We start from the raw sequence: 25,132 nt of genomic DNA, 5'->3' as shown, positions 1-25,132 counted from the left end.
CAGCTGTTTTAGAATCAATTTTCAGACGAATCAATTGGCAAAATTTCGGGATCAATATAGATGGCGAATCATTAACGCATTTGAGATTCGCTGATGACATAGTGCTATTCGCTAAAACATTCGAAGATATGAAAACTATGATAGAAGAACTTGCAACAGAAAGTGAAAAAATAGGGTTAAAACTCAATCCAGACAAAACTAGAGTGATGACAAATGGGAAAAAAGACATGATACAATTAGGAAATACTGAAATCAACTATACTGATGAATTCATATATCTGGGACAGCTCATAACTCAAAAAAAACCTATGCGCGAGGAAGTAAAGAGAAGAATTACGAACAGCTGGAGAAGATATTGGAGTTTGAGAGAGGTTAGGAAAGACGAAAAACTTAATATTAATATCAAGAGCAAATTGTATAACACCTGTATTTACCCGTTCTGATGTATGGCGGCCAATCATAGACTTTAACTCATGAAATGATTACCAAACTCGCAACTTGCCAATATGCTATGGAGAGAAGTATTCTGAACGTGAAAAGATCAGACAGACTAAAAAAACCGCGTCATCAGAAGTAAAACAAAAGTCATTGACGTCAAATCCAAAATTAGAAGACTCAAATGGAGATGGGCTGGGCACATGGTAAGAGGACATGACAAATGGAGTAAGAAAGTGACAAGATGGTATCCCAGGGAAGGGAAAAGGAAAAGAGGTAGAACCCAGAAAAGATGGGAGGACGATATCAGGGAAGTGGCAGGAGTAACTTTAAACAGTTAAAGGAGGAACAGAGTGGCTCAAGAAAGACACGAATGGAAACGGTTGGAGGAGGCCTTTGCCGATTGGCAAACAGATTCACAAAAAATAAAAAAAAATACAAATACTAGAATAAGTTATTTTGTTTCTAATGTTTTATGTTTGAGTATTGTTAGTTCTCTATGTTAGTAAGAATCTGAATAAAGGCTATATTATTATTATTATTAACGACAATTCAAATCAGCAATTAATAGCACATTGAAACAGCATCAACTTAATTAATGTTATTTAATTAAATTTAAACTTAAATCTCATTGTTATGAAATTAAATATTCTCATTGGAGACTTATATGTAACATCATAATAATATTGTAAGCAACATCTGTTTGTAATAACTACTTTTCTTTCTTGTTACCTAACACTTAAATAGTAGCCCCTGGACATTGTCGTTGGTTATGCAATCAGTACTATTTATGTTATTTCTTCCTCTAATTCATCTAGTATGTAATTGTTTTGTGTCCCAAATAAAATAAAATAAAATAAAATTATTATTATTAGTAGTATCTAGTATATTAGAGATGACATCAAAAAAATGTAAAGGAATAAATTTTGAGAAAATAAATGCCTTTTATGCCTTTTTTAGAACGTAATTTAAAACCTCAGCCATCTTTCCTAGGCCTTGTCCACATACAAGGAAAAGTGGCAAATGAATAAGGTCTACCTTCTCTTTCACTCACCGCGCTATACATATTCTTTCTCTTTTGCCATTTTTCGTTTTACCCGCAAAATGTGGACCTACCTTACTGTATCATTCAATACAACTGATGCGTCCGCACGACAAGTTAATCCACGCATCAGGTATAATTTGGCTAAATCAAGCACTACTGGTGCTGAGAATTTTAAAAATTATAAATCATCGTGGTAACGGAAGTTGGTAAAAATCAATGGAATGCTACTCTTCTTCTGTTAACGGTAAATTTGATTGAGCAGTTTTTAGCACAACTTAAAGGATGAGACAGACATGGATAATGGTGACGTTGATCTTAATTGAAGATTATACTAGAGTAAAAAGCCAAGAAGAAAGAGTCGATAATGTTTGTATGGAAAAATCTACAAATTTTCCCTCTCAAGATTACTTTTCTGGGCAGGTGAAAAAAATTATTACTATAATCCCACTTGATGAACCTCATTGACCATCTTCTTATGACCATTGTTATAATCGCCAATTTAGTGGCGACAGGTCCAGTCAAAGAAAAGTACCATTTGCAAACAAATCGTGTTTCAATTCACATCTTAACCCTGAAACTTGAAATGGTATCCTCTTCTTTCTGCGGCAGAAGACACACAATGAAGCGGCATCTCTACGCAACGTAACCGTATCTATGCCAGGTGATCCAGCCATTCACAGAGCACTGGATCCCTGACTATTCGAGCAGCTCTGCGTTGCACGCGTTCAAATGGTTCGAGCTAATACTGGGGTGCGCCAGACCAGAGATGACAGCAATACTCCATATATGGCCGGACCTGCGCATTATAGAGCGCTAAAATGTGGGCCGGCTTAAGCTGTCTGATGTCCTATCCTTGGAGGAAAGCTAGTATGATTTTTAAAAAAACAATATAATTCTTTTTTTAAATTGGTTGAAACATGAAATAACACATTTCTGTGACCCTATGTAATAGATTTATCTTAAACGAGCATTGACTACGACTTTGTTCATTGCTCTCTATATAATTCTTTTACACAACTGTGCTATATGTTACATTTGTAATCATTTGAATTTATAACACATAATATAATTAACGTGCTATCACGCTACAACCAACAAAATCCTCTTTTATCACCTTCCTTCATTCCTTTTAGTGCCTTCTACGTGATGTGCACACAAACATACAAACAAACTGATATTATACAACTTTATTATAATATTTCATTATTATCTATTGATATAGCAGGAAAATACTGGATGCAAAAGGAAAAATAGAACATTTTGGAAAAAACTGGAGGAGGCCTTTACTCTAACGAGATCCACAACTCAAATAAATAGAGGCATAAGCAAGTAATCTTACTAACACCAAACAATTAGAATTTTATCTTTCCTAGTAATACTACTAATAATTCACTTTGTGTAAAAAGAGTTATGATATAATATATATATATATATATATATATTATATCATAACTCTTATAATATATATATAATAACATATTATAATATATATATATATATTATAATATGTATAGAATAGATAGTTATAGAGTTGCGTATCAAAATAATCTCATATAGATTTTACAAAAAAGGTTTAAACTTTATCTTAAATCATTTATACGTATAAATAGATTGTGACAGCATTTCAAAAAGAAACGAGTGTAGTTGGAAATCACCCCTCATTATCAGTGGACAATATAGGCATATTATATAAACGGATACGCCTTATGCCAATGTGGACTTAAGGTCGACTTTTGTTGGACTTTTAGGGACATACAAATAATAATGTAAACAATGATTTCGGAATAATATGCTCAGAGATATTGTTAATACCCCTGGTACTTACGAATTGGCTTAATTCATGTCGACATTAAGGTGTTTAATCGTAAAAATCATTCAAAAATACGCAGAACCTAAGACTTCACCATCATGTGATCGCCGAGGCTATCCGTCTCTTCGATAATACTGACTTTAAAGAAGATAAGCTGACTGTGGGAGGAGGATGATGAAATTTAAATTGTCAATGACTAATAGAGAATATCCACTTATGCGAATTACATAAAGAAGTATTCAACTTGTAGAAGTTAATCATTGGTCTATAACTATACCTCTATAGGTATTAAACAATTTTATTTGCAAGTTAAATGACACGAAACATTGTGTAATAAACGGCCTAACGAAGCGAAAATCGTTTAAATGATTTATTCCTCGTGCTATTCTGGGTTTTTAGAAAGATCAATACTGTAAAAATCTTGCAAAAAATGGCTTTGACAATTAATTATTAAATAATTAATACGGCTGTATGGGCTTGAACCCTTTGCCTGTCTTAATAATAGACGAAGAAACCAAAAACAATAACGAATGACGTAAACGTCAGAAAATTTTGGGAATCAACTTCTACAACCTGCAACAACTTTTGTGTTACAGTGATGCGCGGGCATCTTAAAATTTTACTCTTATAATTTTTTCATAACGCGCCTAAAGAATTATAACTTTAAAATCATCATACAAATGCCAAATCCGTTTCGCAACAATCATTTTCTTGTGATAATTGGTGTTTTTTGCAGACCGAATTTCTTCTGATAATTTTACAATCGACTTCAACAAAGTAACTATGATAAAAATCAAATCACGCTCTTGTGAGTCCTCTGGTGTTGCAGGAGAGTGTGGGCGGCGGTGATCACTTAACACCAGGTGACCCGTACGCTCGTTTGTCCTCCTATTCCATAAAAAAAAAAAAAATGACACCTGTATTAAAGCACGTATTTGTTGTTAATCATAGATTCCTTCATCATTTCATAGAAATAGTTTATAGTATACCTACTTTAACATTACATGTGTCTACAGCATTTCTGCGCACGGGTATATACATATATAATTCATTTTTATTACTTTTATGTATAGAAATAAGAATAACAATAAAAAGAATCTATATAAAATAAAATTTGCTTTTATGACAAAAAAATGGGAAAATTAAAATTAATGAAAATACATAGAGATGATCTGATAAAAGATACCGAACAACAATTTGCGATATTTTCTTGCAATTGAAGTTTTAAAATAGAGTTAAAATGTTTATAAATAAACAGTTTCACTTTTCCTATCATGTTCAGTAGAAGTTTCTCTTATTCACCCCCAAATATAGTCTCCCATCAGGCATTCATTAAATTTTCTTTAAATTTTTCCCAAATAAGAATGTATATGTATCTTTAGAGATATTCTAGTCGCTCTTTCAAATCTAAACAATTTGTTATTTTTAATGTGATATCCCTCATTTCTGACTCCTCATTAATCATTATCGCATTTAATTGACAAGAAACGAATAAGTGACAGCATTTAATTGTCGAATAAGTAATTATTCCCCAATATTTATTAAATTTTATAGTAATAACTAGCTGACACAGCAAACGTTGTATTGCCCTCATAGTTAACAGCTGTAGTTAATCCACTAAGTATAGGTAGCTAGAATAATGTTCCATTTTTACCTCCTGAGAAACAAAGATTCTAATTAGTTATTCATTTTAAACTATTCTTTCAATTTCTGAACAACACAAAAATCAAAATCGTTGTTTTTATTTAATTCCGAGCATTTTCATACTTATTCACCTATTAAGCCTTCTCTGAACTTCCACAAATAATTTAAGACCAAAATTAGCCAAATCGGTCCAGCCGTTCCCGAGTTTTAGCAAGACCAACGAACAGCAATTCATTTTTATATGTAAAGATTACGGATGAAACTCTCCCATTCATCTCATATATGTATCCTATAACAAAATATTTAAATTAGTAGTAAATTCATATTTTTTATTTTTCTAATTTGTTTTTAGCATTAGTTTTTTAGTTTAGTAACATTGTGCATACCTTTAATATAGATAATCTTATTCGTATATTTTAAATTATGTATCTAGTTGGTAAGCCTTAATAAATAAATAAATTAAATTATACCAACTAACAGTACGACCCAATTGGTTACAAATTAAGTTTCAATAATTAATCACTAATTAATTAATGGGGGGGCATATCCAATGACGTTCTATACAAATAGACAATGCACCTCATACAAAATCAAAGCCGAAATATGGCACATGCAACAAATGACACCATAAAAACCTTCGACTGCTATGTCTATACATTTCTGCGTTTACTCCAGTTGTTTAAAATATAATTTGTCAATAGGCAGCAATGTAAACACTATTTCAGTTTCAGCTGCTTATTTTGAATTAAGAACCCGATTTGGACAGTGACATCAGTGGAGTAGCAGTTAGGTATTTTTTTTAAATCCAGACAAAAACGTGGGTTCCTATAAATTTTACGTTCGTCAGTCTGTCCCATTTTCCGATCAAGATCTGTTCAGTCGGAGTTTTTTACGTTTTTATCAAAAATAACACTCATGTTAAGTATAAAGGGGAAAGTTTGTATGTTTATTTATTGGCTTGAATTTATATTTGTTACTTACGTTATTTGTACGTAAATAGTCATGGGATACTCATCCCAACTTACCTATCCGGAAGTTGTGGTATAGTATACGGGTATGCGACCCCGGCTCCCCTAGCTATTACTGTCCTTATCCTTGCCCTCCTGGGCGGTAATATCCTACATTTCCTATTTCCCACTTTAACTTACCAATCTTCCTTTCACACCACCTATCTTTCCCTTTCCCTAATCCTACCCTCTCCGCCAATCCAACGTCTGCCGCGCGGATGGATGCATGGCTAGGGGCAAGCCTAGTCGTTAGCGTGCCACACTGCCCTGGGACCGGGCGACCCAGAATCAGGCTAACCTTACCCTGGCATGCGGGGCTCTGCTGGGGTGGACAAACCTTTCCCTTGCTATTCGTGGGAACGCAATGGAGACTAATAAAAATAGGTTATTTCGCCAAAATGGCGGCGATATGGTTCGCCACCCATCACGTCTCGTTTCTCGCGGGGGCGAAAAGCGGCCCATGGAGAGCCGCTTTGCTACGTTGAATGTAAGAGGAGTGGATGATAAGGTAGATGAAGTATGTCAGATGATGGATGAACGATCCATAGATATTCTATGCGTGAATGAAACGAAGAGGAAAGGATGTGATACCACGGTTCATGGTCCCTACACGGCATACTGGTCCGGAGTCCCCCAAACCAGTCGAGGCTGTCAGGGAGTTGGTGTGATTCTTTCCGCTCGAATAGTAGAATGTGTGATAGAGCATGAATGTGTTAGCCCAAGACTCCTCTGGATTAGGTTAAAAGTCGGACTCACTCGCTTGTTTATCCTTGGGGTCTATGCACCGACGGATCTGTGCGGATGTGGGTCATTAAAAGCCAAAAAAGAGAGAGAGGAATTTTGGGACAGTATGAGAGAGGTCTTGAATAAATGCGGAGAAAATGAACGGATCGTGATGTTAGGGGATTTTAATGGGTGGGTTGGAGTAAAGCGTGATGGGTATGAAGGAGTTCTGGGTATGTTTGGGGACGAGAGAGTGAATGAAAATAGGAAAAGCCTGCTTGAAGTATGCTTGAAATGGAATCTTTGCGTGGCCAACACAATGTTTAACCACAAAAAGATCCATTTGTATACAAGAGATGAGGGTGAGTCTAGAAGTATGGTTGATTTTGTAATTGTAGATGAAAGACTGAGAAAGAAAGTACTAGATGCTCGGGCATACCGCGGTGTAGGCCTCGACACAGACCACTTCCTGGTCATAGCCCGAATGCGCGGCCTTTTTAAACGTTGGCGACACCGACGAGCTGAGCCTACGAGTGTTTTGGACAGAGTAAAAGTGGAAAATCTACAAGAAAAAGAAAGGAAAGACGAGTATGTAGAGAAACTGAAAGAAAGTTTTAAAGGCATAGAAGAGATAAGTGTGATTGAAGATTTGTGGGAGACATTTAAGAAAGGGGTCGTGAATGTTGCTGTTGAGGTATGCGGGGTAGCTAAAAGAAGGAAAGGAAGAAAGAACTATAATTTGTGGATGGATAAAGAGGTACAAATGGCGGTGCAAGAAAAGAAGAAAGCTTGGTTGGATTGGTTAGCAACAAAAGCTAACCAAAAAGTACAAAAGGCAACGGATGACGAGATAAAGGAAGCAAGAACGAAGTATAAAAGATTGAAATCAGCAGCGAAAGCAGTTGTGTCTAGAAAGAAAGAAGAACGAAAGGATGATTTTGATAGGAGGCTCACTGAAGATTTCCAGTCAAACATTATGTTCTTCTGGAAATCCATGAAAACAGCCAGAGGAAAAACGTCTACCTCGGAGCTCAGTATAATCAGGAGTCAAGATGGGAACATTATAAGAGGAGAAGAATGTGTGCTAAAGAGATGGAAAGAGTATTTTGAAAGTTTGTTTGAAAGAGAGGAAGTGCATGAACAACATCCGGCAGCTTCTATTGAAACTAATATAAATGTTGATGAAAGTGAGATAAGCATGGATGAAATAGTGAAAGCATTGAAAAGTATGAGATTAGGTAAAGCTGCAGGGTATGACAGGATTACCGTCGAGATGCTGAGGGCTGGTCAGGGCATAGTGGCTAGCCAGCTGTACCGCCTCTTCAATTTGTGCTGGCGAAATGGGCAAGTACCAGGAGACTGGTGCAAAGCTGTAATCGTGCCATTGTATAAGGGAAATGGGTCACGACAAGACTGCAGAAATTACCGCGGTATAAGCCTTCTCAGCGTCGTCGGTAAATTGTATGCAAAAGTGTTGATTGATAGAGTTGTGAATGAAACAGACGAAAAAGTATGGGATGCACAAGCGGGATTTAGAAAGGGAATTGGATATACGGATCAGGTCTTTTCCTTGCGGTGCATAGCCGAAAAGTTTTTGGCTAAAAACAAAAAGGTCTATTGCGCGTTCGTGGATCTAGAAAAGGCCTATGATAGAGTGGCGAGGAATGAATTGTGGTCAGCATTGTCGACGAGCGGTGTGAGCAGTGTCCTCATACGAGCATTGCAATCTCTTTATAGAGATTCTAGTGCTTGTGTAAGGATAAACGGGGCATACACTGAATGGTTTAATATCGAAAAAGGTGTTAGACAGGGGTGTGTAGCGTCACCGTGGCTGTTTAATCTGTTCATGAACAATTGCTTGACAGGTTTAAAAGAGAATGACAGTGGTTTGAGAATGAATGAGTTACTCGTCAAATGTTTTCTCTATGCTGATGACCAAGTATTACTTGCATCTTCAGCCGAGGAGTTGCAAGAGATGGTAACTGCTATGAATGGAGCTTTTGGTAGAAAGGGAATGAAGATGAATATAAAGAAGACGAAAGTGATGGTGCTTGAAAGGGATGAGGTAGTGACAGACTGCAATATCGTGATTGGAGATGAAAAAATTGAACAGGTGAATGATTTTGTGTATCTGGGTTCTAAATTTACAAGAGATGGAAAGTATGAGAGTGATATTGAAAGAAGAGTGAATGCAGGAAACATGGTGAATGGAGCTTTGCACTCCTTTATGAACAGTCAGAAGGTGTCTAATAAGGCTCGCTTGGCTGTGCATGAGGGGGTGTTGGTTCCAACACTCATGTACGGAAGTGAAAGTTGGGTATGGCAGAAGAAACATGAAAGCAGAATAAATGCAGTTGAGATGAGAGCGTTGAGAAGTATGATAGGAGTTACACTGAGTGACAGGATAAGAAATAGTGAGAAAAGAAAACGTTGTGGTCTGAAAGAAGATGCTGTGACAAAAATTGAGAAAGGTATGCTGAGATGGTTTGGACATGTCGAGAGAATGAATGAAGGACGATTGACGAAGAAAGTGTATAAGGCCAGTGTGAATGAAAGTGTTGGAAGGGGTAGACCTAGGCGGACGTTTCAAGATCAAATCAGGGACGTCTTGAAAAAAGGCCAGGTCAAGAGTACCCTAGACCGGAGAGCATGTATGAAAGGAATAATGAAAGTGGACGAATCGAAAGAAGTATGTAAGGATCGTAGCAAGTGGAAAGAAGTGGTCTCTGCCTACCCCTACGGGAAAGAGGCGTGAATTTATGTATGTATGTATGTATGTATGTTATTTGTAAGTTACGTTCTTAAGGGATTTGGATTTAAAACGTTAAGGTAAGGTTTAATGAGAGAAACTAATACTCAAATATAATATTTTTATTTAGATAAAATAATTAGTTAAACTGGTTATTTAAATGTTGAGGTCCTTGAAATAATTTAAATTTGTCTTTTAGACTTAGATATTTTTATGGTATATATATGGTAAGCGGACAGCAACATTTGTTTGTATGACAGCTTTTGTCAAATTTTAAATGTAGTTAAATCCGAAAAACTTAAATCTTTTAGTGTTGATATATAAATATGCTTATTTAGTTTGTAAATTTCTTCACATCTCTTTCTTGCCACCAACTGGCGCCAATTTTCTTTCATTATCTCGTATACGGGAAAGCTGAAAAATAATAAGCTTTTACATATTTACGATGTGAACAAGTATCAATTATCACTAGGTTACGATACTTCCGTGATAACGTGTAATTAGCATTAGTATGTAAGCGTTCGCGTTCTTGTAAGCCGTTCACATTACACGAAATACAATATTCAATGTTCACTAGGCCTTTAAAAAAAATTTAGCAAATAAACAACGGACTTCTAAAAACACTATTCCAAACCAATAGATATAATATACACTGAAAAGTATAAAAATAATTGCGTATTTTTATACAATCTAATTAATAGATCTAATAATTACTATCCATCTAGTAACATAGAACATGGAAGCACCAGCTTTCAAATAAAAAAATAATTATCAAAATCGGTTCACCCAGTCGTAACAAACATAAAAAAAACATACCGACGAATTGAGAACCTCCACCTTTTTTGAAGTCGGTTAAAAAGAGCGACTCTATTGTTTTCATTTCTGACTGTGTCCTTTCATCTGTCTCATTCTGATAAGCGGATCTTGTCTGGGGACTTGTCAACAATTAACACCATATTAAATGAAAAAATATTCGTTTTATTAAATTACCTAAGCTTTTTGCATATCAATCTTATATAAATACCTTACCGATGATAAGTCACCACCAAGCCATCTTTTTTTTGAGTCGTTAATGTATTATTTAAGCACTTTTAATAGTACACTTAGGCTTGTTGACGGACACACAGTTGACACACGACTAAATAGAAAAGTGTGCTTATATTGTCTTTAAGCACACTTTTGACGTTCCACTTTCAGACTGCGAATGATATGTCCATATGTATAGAACGTCATTGGGAATATCACTTTGAAAATAACAAATTTGGTTACATTTGAAAGAGCGACATCGCAAGTCAATTCCTATTATGCAAATATTAGGATTGAGCAAGTTATCAACTCTAAAGTAGATCCTGTAGATGGAGCCACAACCTGAGAGTTGAAGAAGATATACCAAAATTTACGACCCATGTGTACTCGAACAGTCGGCTCATGGGAAGAGCACTTGGACGGAAGCCGAGAGGACACGTGTTCGAGTTCCGCATCGTTCATAAATTTTCGTTACAAATTTAGTTTGTATAAATATCCCAGAAGTGAGGGATATACTTTAAAAATAAAAGATTGTTTACAATTGTTTATTTAAAAAATCGGTCAATCGATTTTAAAAGTCGACGTAAGTTTTTTTTATGACAATAAGGGACGAGACGAGCAGGACGTTCAGCTGATGGTAATTGATACGCTCTGCCCATTACAATGTAGTGGCGCTCAAGATTAAAAGATAATATTAGTATTATTAAATATTAAATTTAAAAAAATATTAAAATTATTACATCCAAAAATACAAACATTCTCTAATAATTTTAGATTCTCTTATCTCTATATTGTTATTGGCCTTGTTTTATTACAAAAGTATATAAAGGTCGAAGATAAATGATTTGGCGAAACTAATCAGTTTAATCCGGTTATAAGCACTAGAATTGCTAAGCGATTAAAATTATTACTTTTTTATGATAATAAGGGACTAGACGAGCAAGACGTTCAGCTGATGGTAATTGATAATGCTGCCCATTACAATGCAGTACCGCTCAGGATTCATGAAAAACCCAAAAATTCTGAGCGGCACTACAATTGCGCTCGTCATCTTGAGACAAGATGTTAAGGTTCATTTTGCCCAGTAATTTCACTAGCTGCGGCGCCCTTCAGACCGAAACAGTAATGTATACACATTACTGCTTTACGGCAGAAATATTCGCCCTTAATTCAAAATAAGCTTTCTAGATCACTCATTGAATAAAGAGAGGGTTTGCAGACTGATAATGGAAGCCGTGTTGGTTAACTTTCTCCGTTCGAGAGCGATCGCGAACGGGCGCATGAACATAGAATAATAACGCTCAGAACGATAGTTTCATTCATAGTTCCTGTCATTAAAGAAGTAACATTATGATTTATGTGTGCGTGACGTCACGTACTTACTACTTCTAAGCGTTATTATTCTATGCGCATGAACATCAAGTGACATACCAAAGGGTCTTAAGATTAACCAGAGTCAAACCCTGAAGTTTCATTACAAAAGAAGATAAAGGTAGAAGATTAAAAAAAGAGAATCGAGATCGAAGAGGAGAAATGAGCATACGGGTTACCTGGTGTTAAGTGATCACCACCGCCCACATTCTCTAGCAAAACCAGAGGAATCACAGCTGGCCTTGTAAGATAAAAGATGTACGCGTGTTTTTTCCTACCCATGTCGTAAAGTCCCTGAAATACAGCACAAGGAAGCTAATTCCACAGCTTAGTTGTACGTGGAAGAAAATACCTGGAACACTGCAATGTAGACGAACGCCACATCGCCGGATAATGGAAATTATATCATAATTTGTGGCGTGCAAAGGTGCAATTTGGCGGCAGAAATCAGGTCAATTAGCAGTAGAAGACACACAATGAAGCGACCTCTGTACGCAACGCCAAGTGATCTAGCCGTTCACAGATCCCCGACAATGCGAGCCGCCTTGCTCGCGGTAAAATGGTTTGAGCTGATACGAGGATGCGCTAAGAGAAGCTGGGAAGTGTTATCGAAGAGCGGTGATACGACAAATGGGATTTTTAGTGATAAACGCGCAAACTTGAGACAAAGTCCATTTTACCCCATTCCTTTACGATCTTCTCAAGAGCAAACACGATAGAAGACACAAGAGTCTTCCGGCACTGGACGAAGATTTCCCGAGAAAGATCTGCATGGCCCATGTAGTCCCATCACGATGCTGTCATTAGAGGCGAACTATACATCGTTGATATGCATAAGAAACAGTGTAGGAGATAACACACGCCCTTGGGGAACTCTAGCATTCACAGGCATCGGGTTCGAGCAATAACCGTCGACTACGACCTGTATATCCAAACTAACTGCCAGCTCTTCTCCCATGCTTTCGAGAGCCGCCGACCGAGCAGCGGGCTATCAGCGGATCGACTCTCTCTTTTGCCGTATGGGCCAGGGTGTCATTCCTCATGAGCTGCGGCCGAAATTACCAAGAGCAGCTTATCTGCCAGCTTCGCTCAACAATTTTTGCAATGTAATATAACGTGACTTACAATAATAATTAATTAATGAGTATTGTATTAAATTGATAATAATTATCAGTATGATAACTTTACAGTTATTAATTGATACTTCTTATCTTAAATTAATTAAAACTCCAAATTAAACCTTGTAGGTACCGAAAAATCAACCTTGTCATTGTAATTATGTATTTTTTTTATGGAAGGGAGGACAAACGAGCGTACGGGTCACCTGATGGTAAGTGATCACCGCCGCCCTTGCAACACCAAAGGAATCACAGCAGCGTTGCCGGCATATACGTATTTTCTCATTCCGAGTCAAACGGACTCCTTAATGAATCTGCCCGCTGCCTAGAGCTGAGCGAGTTTATTCAACTCTTTCGGCTCGCTGAGTTAAATGGAGTCCTTTATGGGTTCGCTCCGCTCGCACTGGCAAAATCATGGAGTTATCTCAAACACTGTCTCTTCTTCATATGAATCATATATTGGACTTCTCCAACATATAATGCTATACAGACGAAAGCACGGGTGATGCCGTATATACTAGGGACATCGTCGACTAGTGCCTCTTTTGCGAAGGTCGCGGACTGGAGTAAATTGAATCTTATCCAATTTAACCCCCCGAAGACATATACGAGAAAAGAAGAAAGTATAAGAAAAAACCCCTTCTCGCCTAGTATCGGAATACTGGGTCTCGAAATCTCGAGAAATTGCCAATTGCGTGGTCATCTGGCGGGCAAAACCTAATTGGCTCCGAAGAAGCTGGTCGTCAATAATAGAGCACGGCAATACTTCAAGCTGGCCACATTCTAGAGCATTACAAAGTGCAGGTCCGGCCGGTTTGCCATCCGTGTAGGTTCTATGTTATATATGATTCTGATGTAACGAATAAACCATGTAAACTAGTGGCTAATCTCGTGATGACATAATGCACAACATAATGATTATTCCTCGACCCCATACGCGATACAGCCAATATCAACTTGATTACACCGAGCATGAGGCGTGGCTGTCACTCCTTCACGACACGGCCAAGCGTTGATAAGTTTCACATTCGATTAATTGACATAATAGGTTAAAAGTTAAAGATCATATTAATATTAAAATCATCATATTTTAAAATGTCTTATATTCTAGGATGAAGAATATACCTGGATGTGACACGCAATCACATGGTGCATAAACAAGAACACAACATACAAAAACTGTTAAGTTTAAAAAGCAAGAATTTTTTTTTCATAGATTCTGTTTATATCTTACTCTAACACGTCGGTTGAAATTGATATTAATTTGTAAATTTTGCATGATTGACATTAATTTAAGTGATAAAATTTTGTGTTAATTGAGGATTGCATAATTAATTTTATGGAACAATGTGATATGTTTTATATAGAAGCCGGTCAACCTACTTCGGGACCTGAGTCGAGAAACGACCATTCTCGCTCTCCGCGTTCCCCACCCCCCGTCGTCGTATTAGTAGTAAGGAATATAATAAAATATAAAATAGTTCGCTACTATTGCAGTTAAGGAAATGAACTATTAATTTTTAAGGACATAAACAATCAGGATTTTTGGAGTTTACTCCTTAAGAATCGATTTTCATATAAGGCGCCCGGTATGAGAAAAATATGGAGGGTAAAACCTACTCATCAAATTGCATAGTAACGTTTTTGGTGCGCATCATTTCTCGCGCACCTTTCACTTTCTTTTATTTTGAAGCTTTATTATATTATTGAAATTGATTTATTATTATACTTTCATAAAGTTAAATGAAAATTCTATAAATTATGGAAGAAAGTGGTGTAAATAATAGTGCCGGAAAATCTGATAAACACGTGGGTACTAAGTAAGTTACAATTCATACATTAATATGACATGTATTGTATATATAAACATGTGTGCTTTGTATTTATTAAATATTGAATTATCAATATAGTTCATACAAGTTTATATGAGCTATGCACATAATTTAATGTATAATTTAATATGGAGAGTATTTATAGCGCATTTCACGCCAAATAGACAATTTTTACCTAACCTATTATTTAATTATTTTAATATCTATTTTTTTTAAAGTTATTATGATTTATTTTCTATTAACTATTTTTGTAGTTTCAGTTATGATAATTTATGATTCGATAATATAATTATAAAGATGGAATCATGTAAGATCTACTTAAATGTAAAATATTTGATATATAATATAGCCAATACGTAAAAAACGTAAATAAAATAAAATATATATATATATATATATATATTCTTTTTTAATAAATACGCTTTTATTAGCTTCTGCAGATTTTCTGTTTGTAACCGACTCCATTGGACTTGATTTTGTTTAGTACCTGTTCAAAGACAATCGTTCTTGAAGAATTAAACTCCAGTCGTGCGTCGGATCTGATACACACACTTTTTTTTAATTTTTGTGTTGAATTTGAAACATTATAATATTGTATATGTACCTTGATGTTTTCGACTTTCCGCCCGATAGTCCAACATTAAACGTCCTATAACTCAAATAGTATGAACGAAAAAAAGTTTGGTTCCAAATTTTTAGAGAACAAACTGATCTATTAAAATGGGTGGATGCATTTTTTTATTTAGTTAATATTTTAAGAGTTATCGGCCGAGATAGAAAAATCGGTTTCATGAAATTGGCCATAAATCGTGAAAATAAGTTTTACAAAAAGCTTACAGGAAATAAAAGATGCGAAATTTTATTTTCCACAATAATGGTTTTCATAACTTTTGCTAAGTGCATAGTTTGTGAGATATCGGCAAAACTGTTTTTCAAGAGCTCCATCTGGATCTGGCAGTATTTTGTGATTTTATGCTAAGTGACTTTAAAAAAAAGCTTTATAAAAAAATTGGATCGAAAATTTTGAGCTAGGTTATATTCTATTTTTACTGGCCTACTTGATTAAAAGAGCTTTTGTTGAGTTTTTCTTACTGACCGTAGTTCCAGAAGTGTCATTCGAGCCATGTCCCGAGCTAAGTTGACAGACTTATACATAAGTACGATTAATTTAAATAATTAAACTTTCGGCGAAAAAAGGTTGATTGAATAAAATTGGTACGTTACGTGATTAAATTACACCACATTAAAACATGAGTAATAAATAATAATATTAATTATTATCGCCATAATGAGTACATATAATATGACCCTTAATATTATTTATATATAAAGCTCAAATTATCTGAGTAGAAAATCAGCTGGTAGTTTTTGACTTTCAATAAGTGATGTCACATCCTATTTTGAATAAAAATATTTGAATTTGAATTTATCATTTTCAGAACAAAGGCCACGCTTGTCCACCATTCTAATGATTTTATAATTTGCCCAGTTATAGGGTTATTTGTTCCTTTCGAGTGTAGACGTGCATGGCAAATCCAGTTTGCACTTCATCCAAGTTTTTATTAGCTTCGCCTATTATCTACGTATCTATGTATGTTACGGAATCTTAGAACATGATTTTGACCCAATTTTCAAGCCCGATTAACTCAAATATTTGCCCACGTGTAATGGAGGCCTGACATTACAATATTTTCACCGTACGAGGATAACCTGGAAATTAACATAATGTCACCACAGACAATATAAGAAGAATTCCAATTGTTAAAGGGAAATTTCTTAAAACGAATCAAACATTTTATTTGTGGAAATTGAAATCGATCCGTCACGCTGTCTTCACTCGAACAAGCGTTGCATACTCTGGTATACTGCTTGCTTGAACCTCCTAAGCAAGCAGTAAAAAAACTACAAGCGGTGAACGTATGATACGGTTTAAGTATGATTGTTTTATCATAGTGACGGAGCGGCTGTTCCGCCTTTCCAACCATATTTACCTATTCCGTGTGTGTATAACCATTTACAAATGGATAGATACACATACTTAATATCAACATTGTTTACAATTAGGTACAATACTACCGATACGCATGGATTCAAACTTTGATATCTTTAATAATTACAAATATCACTTGTATTTGAAGGTTTTTGGACATACGGTGGAAAAGAAATCCCTTCTCAGGCCAGGCTTCTATTTATGACACGTTACTATAGTGCAAGGCAGCAAAATTCATCGCGGAGTTCCATACGTTATTGCAATAAGAGCGCGACTGTCAGCTGTCGAAGCTTATTTCAGTGAGATATGATCCGTCAAACATAGGCGCGGCGCGCCTGCCCCGCCCACAAGGCCATTCTAATCTCTTTAAACTGTTCTGTGGGTATACCAGAAGATCACCTGACGATCGACCATGGTGAAAGCCGTACAGTCGGTCGTTGATCAACTGTTGACCCTCTAGAGGTAGGTATACCAAGAGCTGGCGATTAATTATGCTCTCCATGATTTTGGAGATCACGGAGGTATAGCTATAGGCCTGTAGTTTACCGGATCCCAACTGTCACCTTTTTTTGGATCGGATCGACAAGGGCTGACTTCCATGAGTCAGGGACTACGCCTTTTTTATATGAGTGCCGGAATAAACGAGTTAGCACCGGCATCAACTCAGGGGCACACGTTTACGCATAGAGGTCTGGCACCGCGGGATGGTCGGCGGTGTTTTTCTTTTGTCGTCAAGAGTCAATTTGGAGGCAAAAAGAGCGCACAGGAGATCGGCTTTCTCTTTTGCCGTATGGGCCGGGGGGGCTTTCCTCATGTACGACGGCGGCAGGATCGGCTGGTTACCAAGAGCAGCTTTCGACAACGACCAGAACTTGTGTTCCGATCGGGTAACTGGAAAGCTGCTCGCCCTGTAGTATCACATCGGCTACTGCAACAGCACAGGCACTAGGATCATCCGAAGGGAAACTGACCTTTCCCCAAGGGTAGGATGCAAAAAAGGAACGCATCTTATCCCAGCAGGCTATCCGCATCCGGGAGCCGCGTTGGCGACTCAACCAATTGGGACAGACCATACGCCAATGCAAAATTATGCACAGATCGCCCTGCGTAGTCTGTGGTACGTGTACGGGGAAATGGCCTCCGGTCCTCGACACTAAACTATGCGAAACATAACGGCACTAGGTCGCTACTTCACACTGGTATTCTGTGCAAGTGTGGTAATTAGCCCGGACGAGTCTGGCCCGATTGTGCTGAAGTCATAAGACGGTAGCGTGACTCTCCCACTTCTAAAAAGCCCTGAGTCGCCTCTTACAACACCCATGGGCCTGGGACTTCCCTATTCTTTTTAGTAGTCAGGTTGGTGGTTGATATTGTTTGTTGTGACTTTTACCTGACCAATGAGCATTCTCATAATAATGCTGTGTTGGACGATCACCGCACATAGATAATAATTAATACCTAGACATATTTTTTAGCTATTCAATGTACCAATAAGTAGAGGTTATCTATGGCTCAAATATTATAAGTTAATGAGGATTAACTTAAATACAATAACGCCTGTTTTAAAAGGGTAGGTAAACATTAATTAGGTTTTGACGTTCGAGGCAACGAATAAATAATTATAATAAAAAAAAAATAAACTTTTATTGCGTGATCTTGTTAAGACGGGCAGCAATCTTTTATGTCACCTACTTGGTCGCATTCTTCATTTCTAAAGGTCGTATCCGTACTTCAAAGTTTTTGTAAGTTAGTGACTAAAGCCTTCCGGTCCTCGGCTTTCCTTATTGCGGTCGTAAGTGGTAGGCCAGTGATTGTCTTGATCTGTTCCAACCATCGGCTAGTAGATCGTCCGCGTGGTCTTCTGCCCTCCACCTTGCCTATGACTATCAGTTTGTCTAAATTACTGGGAAGGCGTCGATCAATGTGGCCAAAATACCCCAAGATCTTTTGATAGCAGATTGTGGACAATCCAGTGCCAATGCGAATTTGCTCCAGGATAGACTTGTTTGTTCTCTTAACTGTCCACGGTATGCGAAGCATCCTTCTCCAACAGCACATTTCAAACGCGTCAATCTTTTTCCTCTCTGCCGCTCGGATCGTCCACACTTCAGATCCATAGAGGAAGATTGAGAAGACTAAGGTATTTACAAGTCTCTATTTGGTTGTATTAGAGATCTTTTCTTTTTTTTAGAGAGAGAATTCGTCTTGTGATAGGTCCCCCCCACCCCTCCCTTGTCTGAAAAGATCCGAGGTACCCAAATTCGCTTACAAATTCCAAGTCCGAAAGTTCGCTAGTGCTAGCAATTTCACCGGCCCTGTCGATTTGCATAACTTTTGTTTTTGACTTGTCAATACTAAGTACGGACTTAGTTTTAATATTTTATGAATTCATTTAAAATGACACTGATTGAAAACAAAATTAAACTGACAATCTTCATCTTCTTCGTCATCCCTTCACTGTTGAGGATCCTGACTCCGTAGACTGTCCACAGCACGCTTCCATCAGTTACGTTCGCTGGCCTGATGCACTGCTACAGTGGATTTGAAACCGCGACAGTCCCGCATCGTTCATAAATTATGGTAACAAATTTGATTTAATTAATCCCAGAAGTAAGGGATATCACTTTAAAAATAAAAAATTGTTTTATATAAAATCCACTGTCATTGTATTATATAAACTCAATTTGTGGGATTGCTTTGTGATTTTAATAATTTTGTAGTAATCATGTGTATGCTGTAATAAGGTTCGTAATGCTCATCAAAATGGCATTGCTTACGACGGCGTCGTTTACCGGGTCGTAATCTTCCCTCAAATATGTGCGACGAGAATGATAGCTGGTCCACGCGTCAACTCGCAAATGGTTGCCGCTTGTGGTGCCAGGTCGACCTGTTATAGTTAATAAATCATTGCATTTGTTGGATGCGATTACTAATTATGACAGTAATCACGACCACTAAGCATCAGTACACAAACAATGAAATCAAGAACTATATTAAGTTAATGCATCAAATATAGGATAAGTTATATTTATGCAATTTACTTTTGATTACTTTTTATGAAATATTTGATTTCTTAAAACGCTTTTTAGCTTTGAACATGATTAATACATATTAAATGCAGCACCTTACAAACTAATTTGTTGTGAAGGTGTTAATATTACAGCCATTGTAAAAAAAACTAACCAACTTATTCATAATGGTCCGCTAACTTTAAACAGCCGCTTAGGAGTGTTTTTTCTCATTCTGACTTAGGTCAATAGAAGAAGACAGAGTGAGAATTAGCAATGCTTTAAGTTAGCAGACTATTATGAATAAGGGGGTAACTGATATAAGACAGTGGCCGTTGAGTTATCAGTGTTCTGACGAGCTCTACTTTTCCGAACATAATATGGTGCATTGAGTTATTTAAACGAAATATTTAGAATGACGATTCAAAAGAGCTTAATTGAATAAAGTATAATTTATGAACGATACGGGACTCGAACCCGCGACCTCTCGCGTTCCAACCGCTGTTTCCACTGAGCCAACCGTTCGAGTGACGTATCGTTGATAAATCTTATATGTCGTGTTCAACTCTGAGGTTGTCGCTTAATCTACAGGATCTACTTTCCAGTTGATAACCTGCTCAACTCCCTCATAATTGCATATTAGGACATTGACTTGAGATGTCGCTCTTTATAATCTAAAATATGTAAGAGTTGAACAAGACATACAAGATTCGTCACTTTAACGGTTGGCTCAGTGGAAAGAGCGGTAGCCGGGAGGTTCGAGGGTTCGATCCCGCATCGTTAAAAAATTTTGATTCCTAATTTAATTTGTGAAAATCCCGAAGTGAGGGTAACCACTTAAAAGCGTGTGTTTCAACTCCGACGCACGACTGGAGTTTACTCCTCAAGAACAATTGTCTCTGAACAGGTACTAAACAAAATCAAGTCGAATGGAGTCGGTTACAAACAGACATACAGCAAATTCATCAAATGTTCCGCCTTACGACTTATGAATTGTCAAAGCGCATGCCGGTTTGCGTGGGTAATGAATTCTTTTCGCATGGATGGATTTATTTTGGTTGAGAGGCACTGATCTACGGTTGATAGGAACGAATTCTCTGCTGATTGCTTTTGCGTTCGCATTACCAGCCATTTTTCAACGAGCATTAACACCAACTCCGTTTGGAAATAGAAGCTAAACTCGCAGTACTTCATTTTGAGCACCTAATTCAACATATGACAATTTACCTACCGCCCCATTGGCTAAGCCATCAGTGACATCGATGTTCGTTGTTATCATGTATGGCTTATCTACAGCGAAATTAATTTCGTAGGATAAACCTCCTGTGTCGATAGTACTGAGCTTATGAAGCTTTATGGGCTATTCGCGCGATTTATAACCTAGGTCCTAAAGAATCATTAAGAGAATTTTGTTTTAAGAAATAAACATTTTGACTGTTGCTTCTCAATACATTTTTGATAATGTTCTGTATGTTCATAAGCACATTGAGGAATTTTCTAGAAACTGTGACATTCATAATGTTAACACGAGGAACAAACATAAACTTGTTATGCCTACTACTCGATTGGGTCGAGTTAGTAAGTCTTTTGTTGGGCGATGTATATGATTCTACAATATGATCCCAGAAGATGTACAAAACAAATGTGTTACGAAATTTAAAAGAATTGTTAAAAAATGTGTGGGAAAGGTAAAGGTACAGGAAAAGTATTATAGCATAAACGATTTTCTTAATGACACCACGGACTGGGAATAAAGCGAATACCCTCAGGCTCTTTAATTATAAATGTTTATTGTACGATATTACATTGTAATCCATCCATCCATTTTATATTAAAAAAAAAGCCCGCTGAGTTTCTTGCGCCCATTCTTCTCAGGTCTGAGGCAGTCTCTTTTGAATGGGTGGTAGTTTTTGACGTTCAATAAGTGATTTTAAATCCTATTTTGAATAAAAATATTTGAATTTGAAATTTAGCTCTTGCAACCCTTTCTTTTTCGCGATCACCATCACATCCTATTATTTCATCATCAGCAATAGAATTTGATATTTCACCAGATGAGCTTTAAATTCTTAAATTGTAACTATCAACTGAATGGTTGTCATTGAATAAACGAATTCCAATAAGACAACGTTCTTCCACTTCTACCTCTGAAAAGAACCTCGATTCAATCATTTGCAACTGTTGTTCATCCAATTGATCCCATTAACAATCTTTGTCAACAGTGATAAAAATTCAGCATTTTCTTGTCGCATGACTTTATTCAATTCATAAAAAGCAATTCCTCTCCATAACTGCTGACCATCGAATCGCTGGATTTTTTGTTTAGAAATGGGAGTAGCTCTAACAGGTGGGAATTGCCTCAAATCGCCAATGAGAATTATGTGTAATCCACCGAAAGCAGTATTAAAATTGTTTGTTATTTCTATTAGTCTAAGATCAAGTCATTCTAACATTTCTACCCCGATCATGCTGATTTCATCAATTAGTATCATCTTGACGTACTTGAAGAATCTCTAAGATCTATATAAACCCTTGATCTCGTTTGATAATGGTGATTGAAAACTCGAAAACGTGATTTTGAATGCAGTATGAACAGTCGTGCCTCCTATAGCAACTGCGGCCTTCCCTGTAGATGCATAAGCAAGATAAGCGTTACACTAACCATATGTATCAGTAAATCGATTACAAATTTCCATGATAAGTTTAATTTGGAATGTTTTCCCGCATCCAGCAGGACCAGTCAATTAATAGTGATTTTTCTTATGGTCAGGTATCGAAAACTGTTATGTTGTCGTATCACTCGATAGATTCAGTGTTCGATTTGGAAATACCAAATAGTTTATGAAAGTGACACTAGATGACGTTTAATCTAGAATTATTTGTTTATAATTTGAACTAAGATAACGGGTGTCTGTAGTTCGACGGCATCTAATAAAGTTTACTAAGGAAACTAACTTTCACTAGCCACAACACTTCTTATTGCAAAATAAAATAATTTTCAAAAGTAACGCTAGGTGGCCGACAGGAAAATACAATGCTAATTGTTGCCTTATTTGTAAGCAGACAAAGTCTGTTTTTATTAAATTGAGAAAAACGTTACTATCAAATTTTGATGAGCAGATTTTACTTTCCATATTTTTCTCATGCCAGGCGCCTTATATGAAAATCGATTCTTATGGAGTAAACTCCAATAAACTCCAAAAATTGTTTAGAACATAAAATAGTAAAACTTCACAGGGGTTGTAAACGTTTTTATTTATATATTTATATCTGTAGAAGACCAATGTAACGAGCGTCGGGTCGCTGAGCGCTATGTCTCGTGATAGTAATGCGGAGCGGTTTGCATGAGCCACTGTTTGTCTATCCGCATGATGTCCCGCATGTACACCTTATCTCCGGAGCTCTGCACGCTGCCAAACACTAGCCTGCAAAACATTTTAAGTAATAAGTTTTCGTATTTTTGCAGGGCGGTGTCGGAATTTGTTGGATTATAGAATTTATTAAAACTTGCTAAACTACTGTGAGTCTCTTGCACGTTTGCCCCCTTTATTATAAAAAAGCAGTCAAAAATATCACATTGTGTACCCATGTTTAACGTAGGTCATTAGACAGTGATAGGCATTTCAGATTACAGGGGCCGCCGGATTAGACAGAGACCGGATTACCGGAGTTCACTCTAAGAGCGCTTTCGTGCTACGTCCGATCAGAGTCAGATCCGTATCCGTAAAAACACGGTCCGATAGGAGTCTTAGAACTATTTCTAAGCTTGACGGAAAGGAAAGGAAAAAAATGACGGAAGACGGATCTAGTACGTAAACCATGATTTCACAGATACGGATCGGACTCTGATCGGACGTAGCACGAAAGCGCTCTTAGAGTGAACTCCGGTAATCCGGTCTCTGTCTAATCCGGCGTCCCCTGTAATCTGAAATGCCTATCACTGTCTAATTACCTACGTTAAACATGGGTACACAATGTGATATTTTTGACTGCTTTTTTATAATAAAGGGGGCAAACGTGCAAGAGACTCACAGTAGTTTAGCAAGTTTTAATAAATTCTATAATCCAACAAATTCCGACACCGCCCTGCAAAACTTATTTCGGATTACCGAGGGTCCACTGTATTTTAATTTCGAGGTAAAGGTGAAGGTACGAATTTGGCAACGACAAGACAAGGTTTGGTCACCCTCCGCTTATGTGATTCCTCTGGGGTTGCAAAGAATATGGGGGGAGGTGATCACTTCCCCCAGATACCGCACGCACCTTCTAGTGAAACGCGGTTTCTATTCAACACTGTTAAACTTTCTTTTCCTCCTTCCATACAGCAATATATTATCTCTTCGTCTCAGTGTATTTTAGTGAGTTTATTACGGACACCACGTTGGCACCGACTTATTGCCGACATAATTTCGCAGTGAAATATAGCCCTCATTGTTTGAAATTACATCAGCATTATGAATAGTGTTTGTTCTTCTTACATTCTGAATATAATTCTTTTTAAACATTATGGAACTTCAAATTTTAATGCTAAAAGTTTAAAATTTTTCACTTATCGCCAGTCTCTACATTTCACAATTATTTTTTATTTATTTATGCTATTCAAGTATGGTTATGATTTCCCGCGACACCATTATCAAATGCAAGATCCGTAAAGCCAATTCGTGCAATCGTTTCGTTACATTAGAGTGGTGTTACTCACCACTGTGGTTGTTGCTGGTGGTAGAGGCAGCTATCTGGAGATATATGGAGCTCGGCACCTCGCACGCCACGGTAGTGACCTTCGATGCCCAGCGACGCCGCCTGCGGGAATAACCCAGAAACCACGCACCGCATTATACGTTCGCATTTCACTGTGAATACAAAAAGTGTGTGCGTGTAATTTTTACGCGCGATTGAAGTAAAACTTAATCATAATTAACTATAGGAATAATTATTAACAGATACGTATATATACTTTTTTTGCTTATCTGAAAGCTCATAGAAAAAATTAACGAATGTCGCAAACGTCAGACTGAGAACTTTTATTCATTACTAGCTGACGCGGCAACGTTGGTTTGCCATATAAATTATTTTAGAGTTAAGCTGTTTCTTGGATATGACAACATTACTTTATTTTTCTAAAAAAAACGTAGCCAAAGTTACTTCTTATTATATCACCTACCTGCCAATAAAAGGCCCGTCAAAATAGGTCCAGTTATTTCAGAGATTAGCCGGAACAAACAGACAGATAGACAGACAAAAATTATAAGAAATGTTATTTTGTATAAATGTAGTAAAAAACGGTTATTTAAACATTACAAACAGACCCTCCAATTTTATAATATGTATAGATTTATTACAAAGTAGTCACAAATGAAAATATACACTTGGAGAT

The 25,132-nt window shown here is 36.9% G+C and overlaps 3 protein-coding genes across 7 annotated transcripts in view; 1 reads left to right on the top strand and 2 right to left on the bottom strand.

Annotated features, from left to right (window-relative positions):
- Positions 1-443, top strand: part of LOC126976047 (uncharacterized) — a 37,759-nt gene extending 37,316 nt beyond the window's left edge. The window contains exon 6 of the mRNA XM_050824190.1: positions 26-443. Within this exon, the coding sequence (XP_050680147.1) occupies positions 26-443 (418 nt within the window). The remainder of the gene's footprint in view (positions 1-25) is intronic.
- LOC126976185 (ceramide phosphoethanolamine synthase) overlaps positions 1-25,132 on the bottom strand; it is a 389,843-nt gene that overhangs the window by 293,879 nt on the left and 70,832 nt on the right. The window lies entirely within an intron of this gene.
- LOC126976168 (probable ATP-dependent RNA helicase DHX35) overlaps positions 22,997-25,132 on the bottom strand; it is an 80,992-nt gene continuing 78,856 nt past the window's right edge. For 4 of the 5 annotated variants that reach the window (XM_050824399.1, XM_050824402.1, XM_050824400.1 and 1 more), the window contains 2 exons: positions 24,458-24,608; positions 22,997-23,183 (listed from right to left, as the gene is read on the bottom strand). In XM_050824399.1, coding sequence (XP_050680356.1) covers positions 23,069-23,183; positions 24,458-24,608 — 266 coding nt within the window. In that variant the 3' untranslated portion in view covers positions 22,997-23,068. The remainder of the gene's footprint in view (positions 23,184-24,457; positions 24,609-25,132) is intronic. The other variant, XM_050824401.1, reaches the window with a different exon arrangement.

The sequence above is a fragment of the Leptidea sinapis genome, chromosome 39, assembly GCF_905404315.1.
Source record: "Leptidea sinapis chromosome 39, ilLepSina1.1, whole genome shotgun sequence".
Classification (NCBI taxonomy): Eukaryota; Metazoa; Arthropoda; class Insecta; order Lepidoptera; family Pieridae; genus Leptidea; species Leptidea sinapis.
The sequence above is the reverse complement of the archived record's forward strand: the minus strand, read 5'-3'. Positions and strand labels throughout refer to the sequence as shown.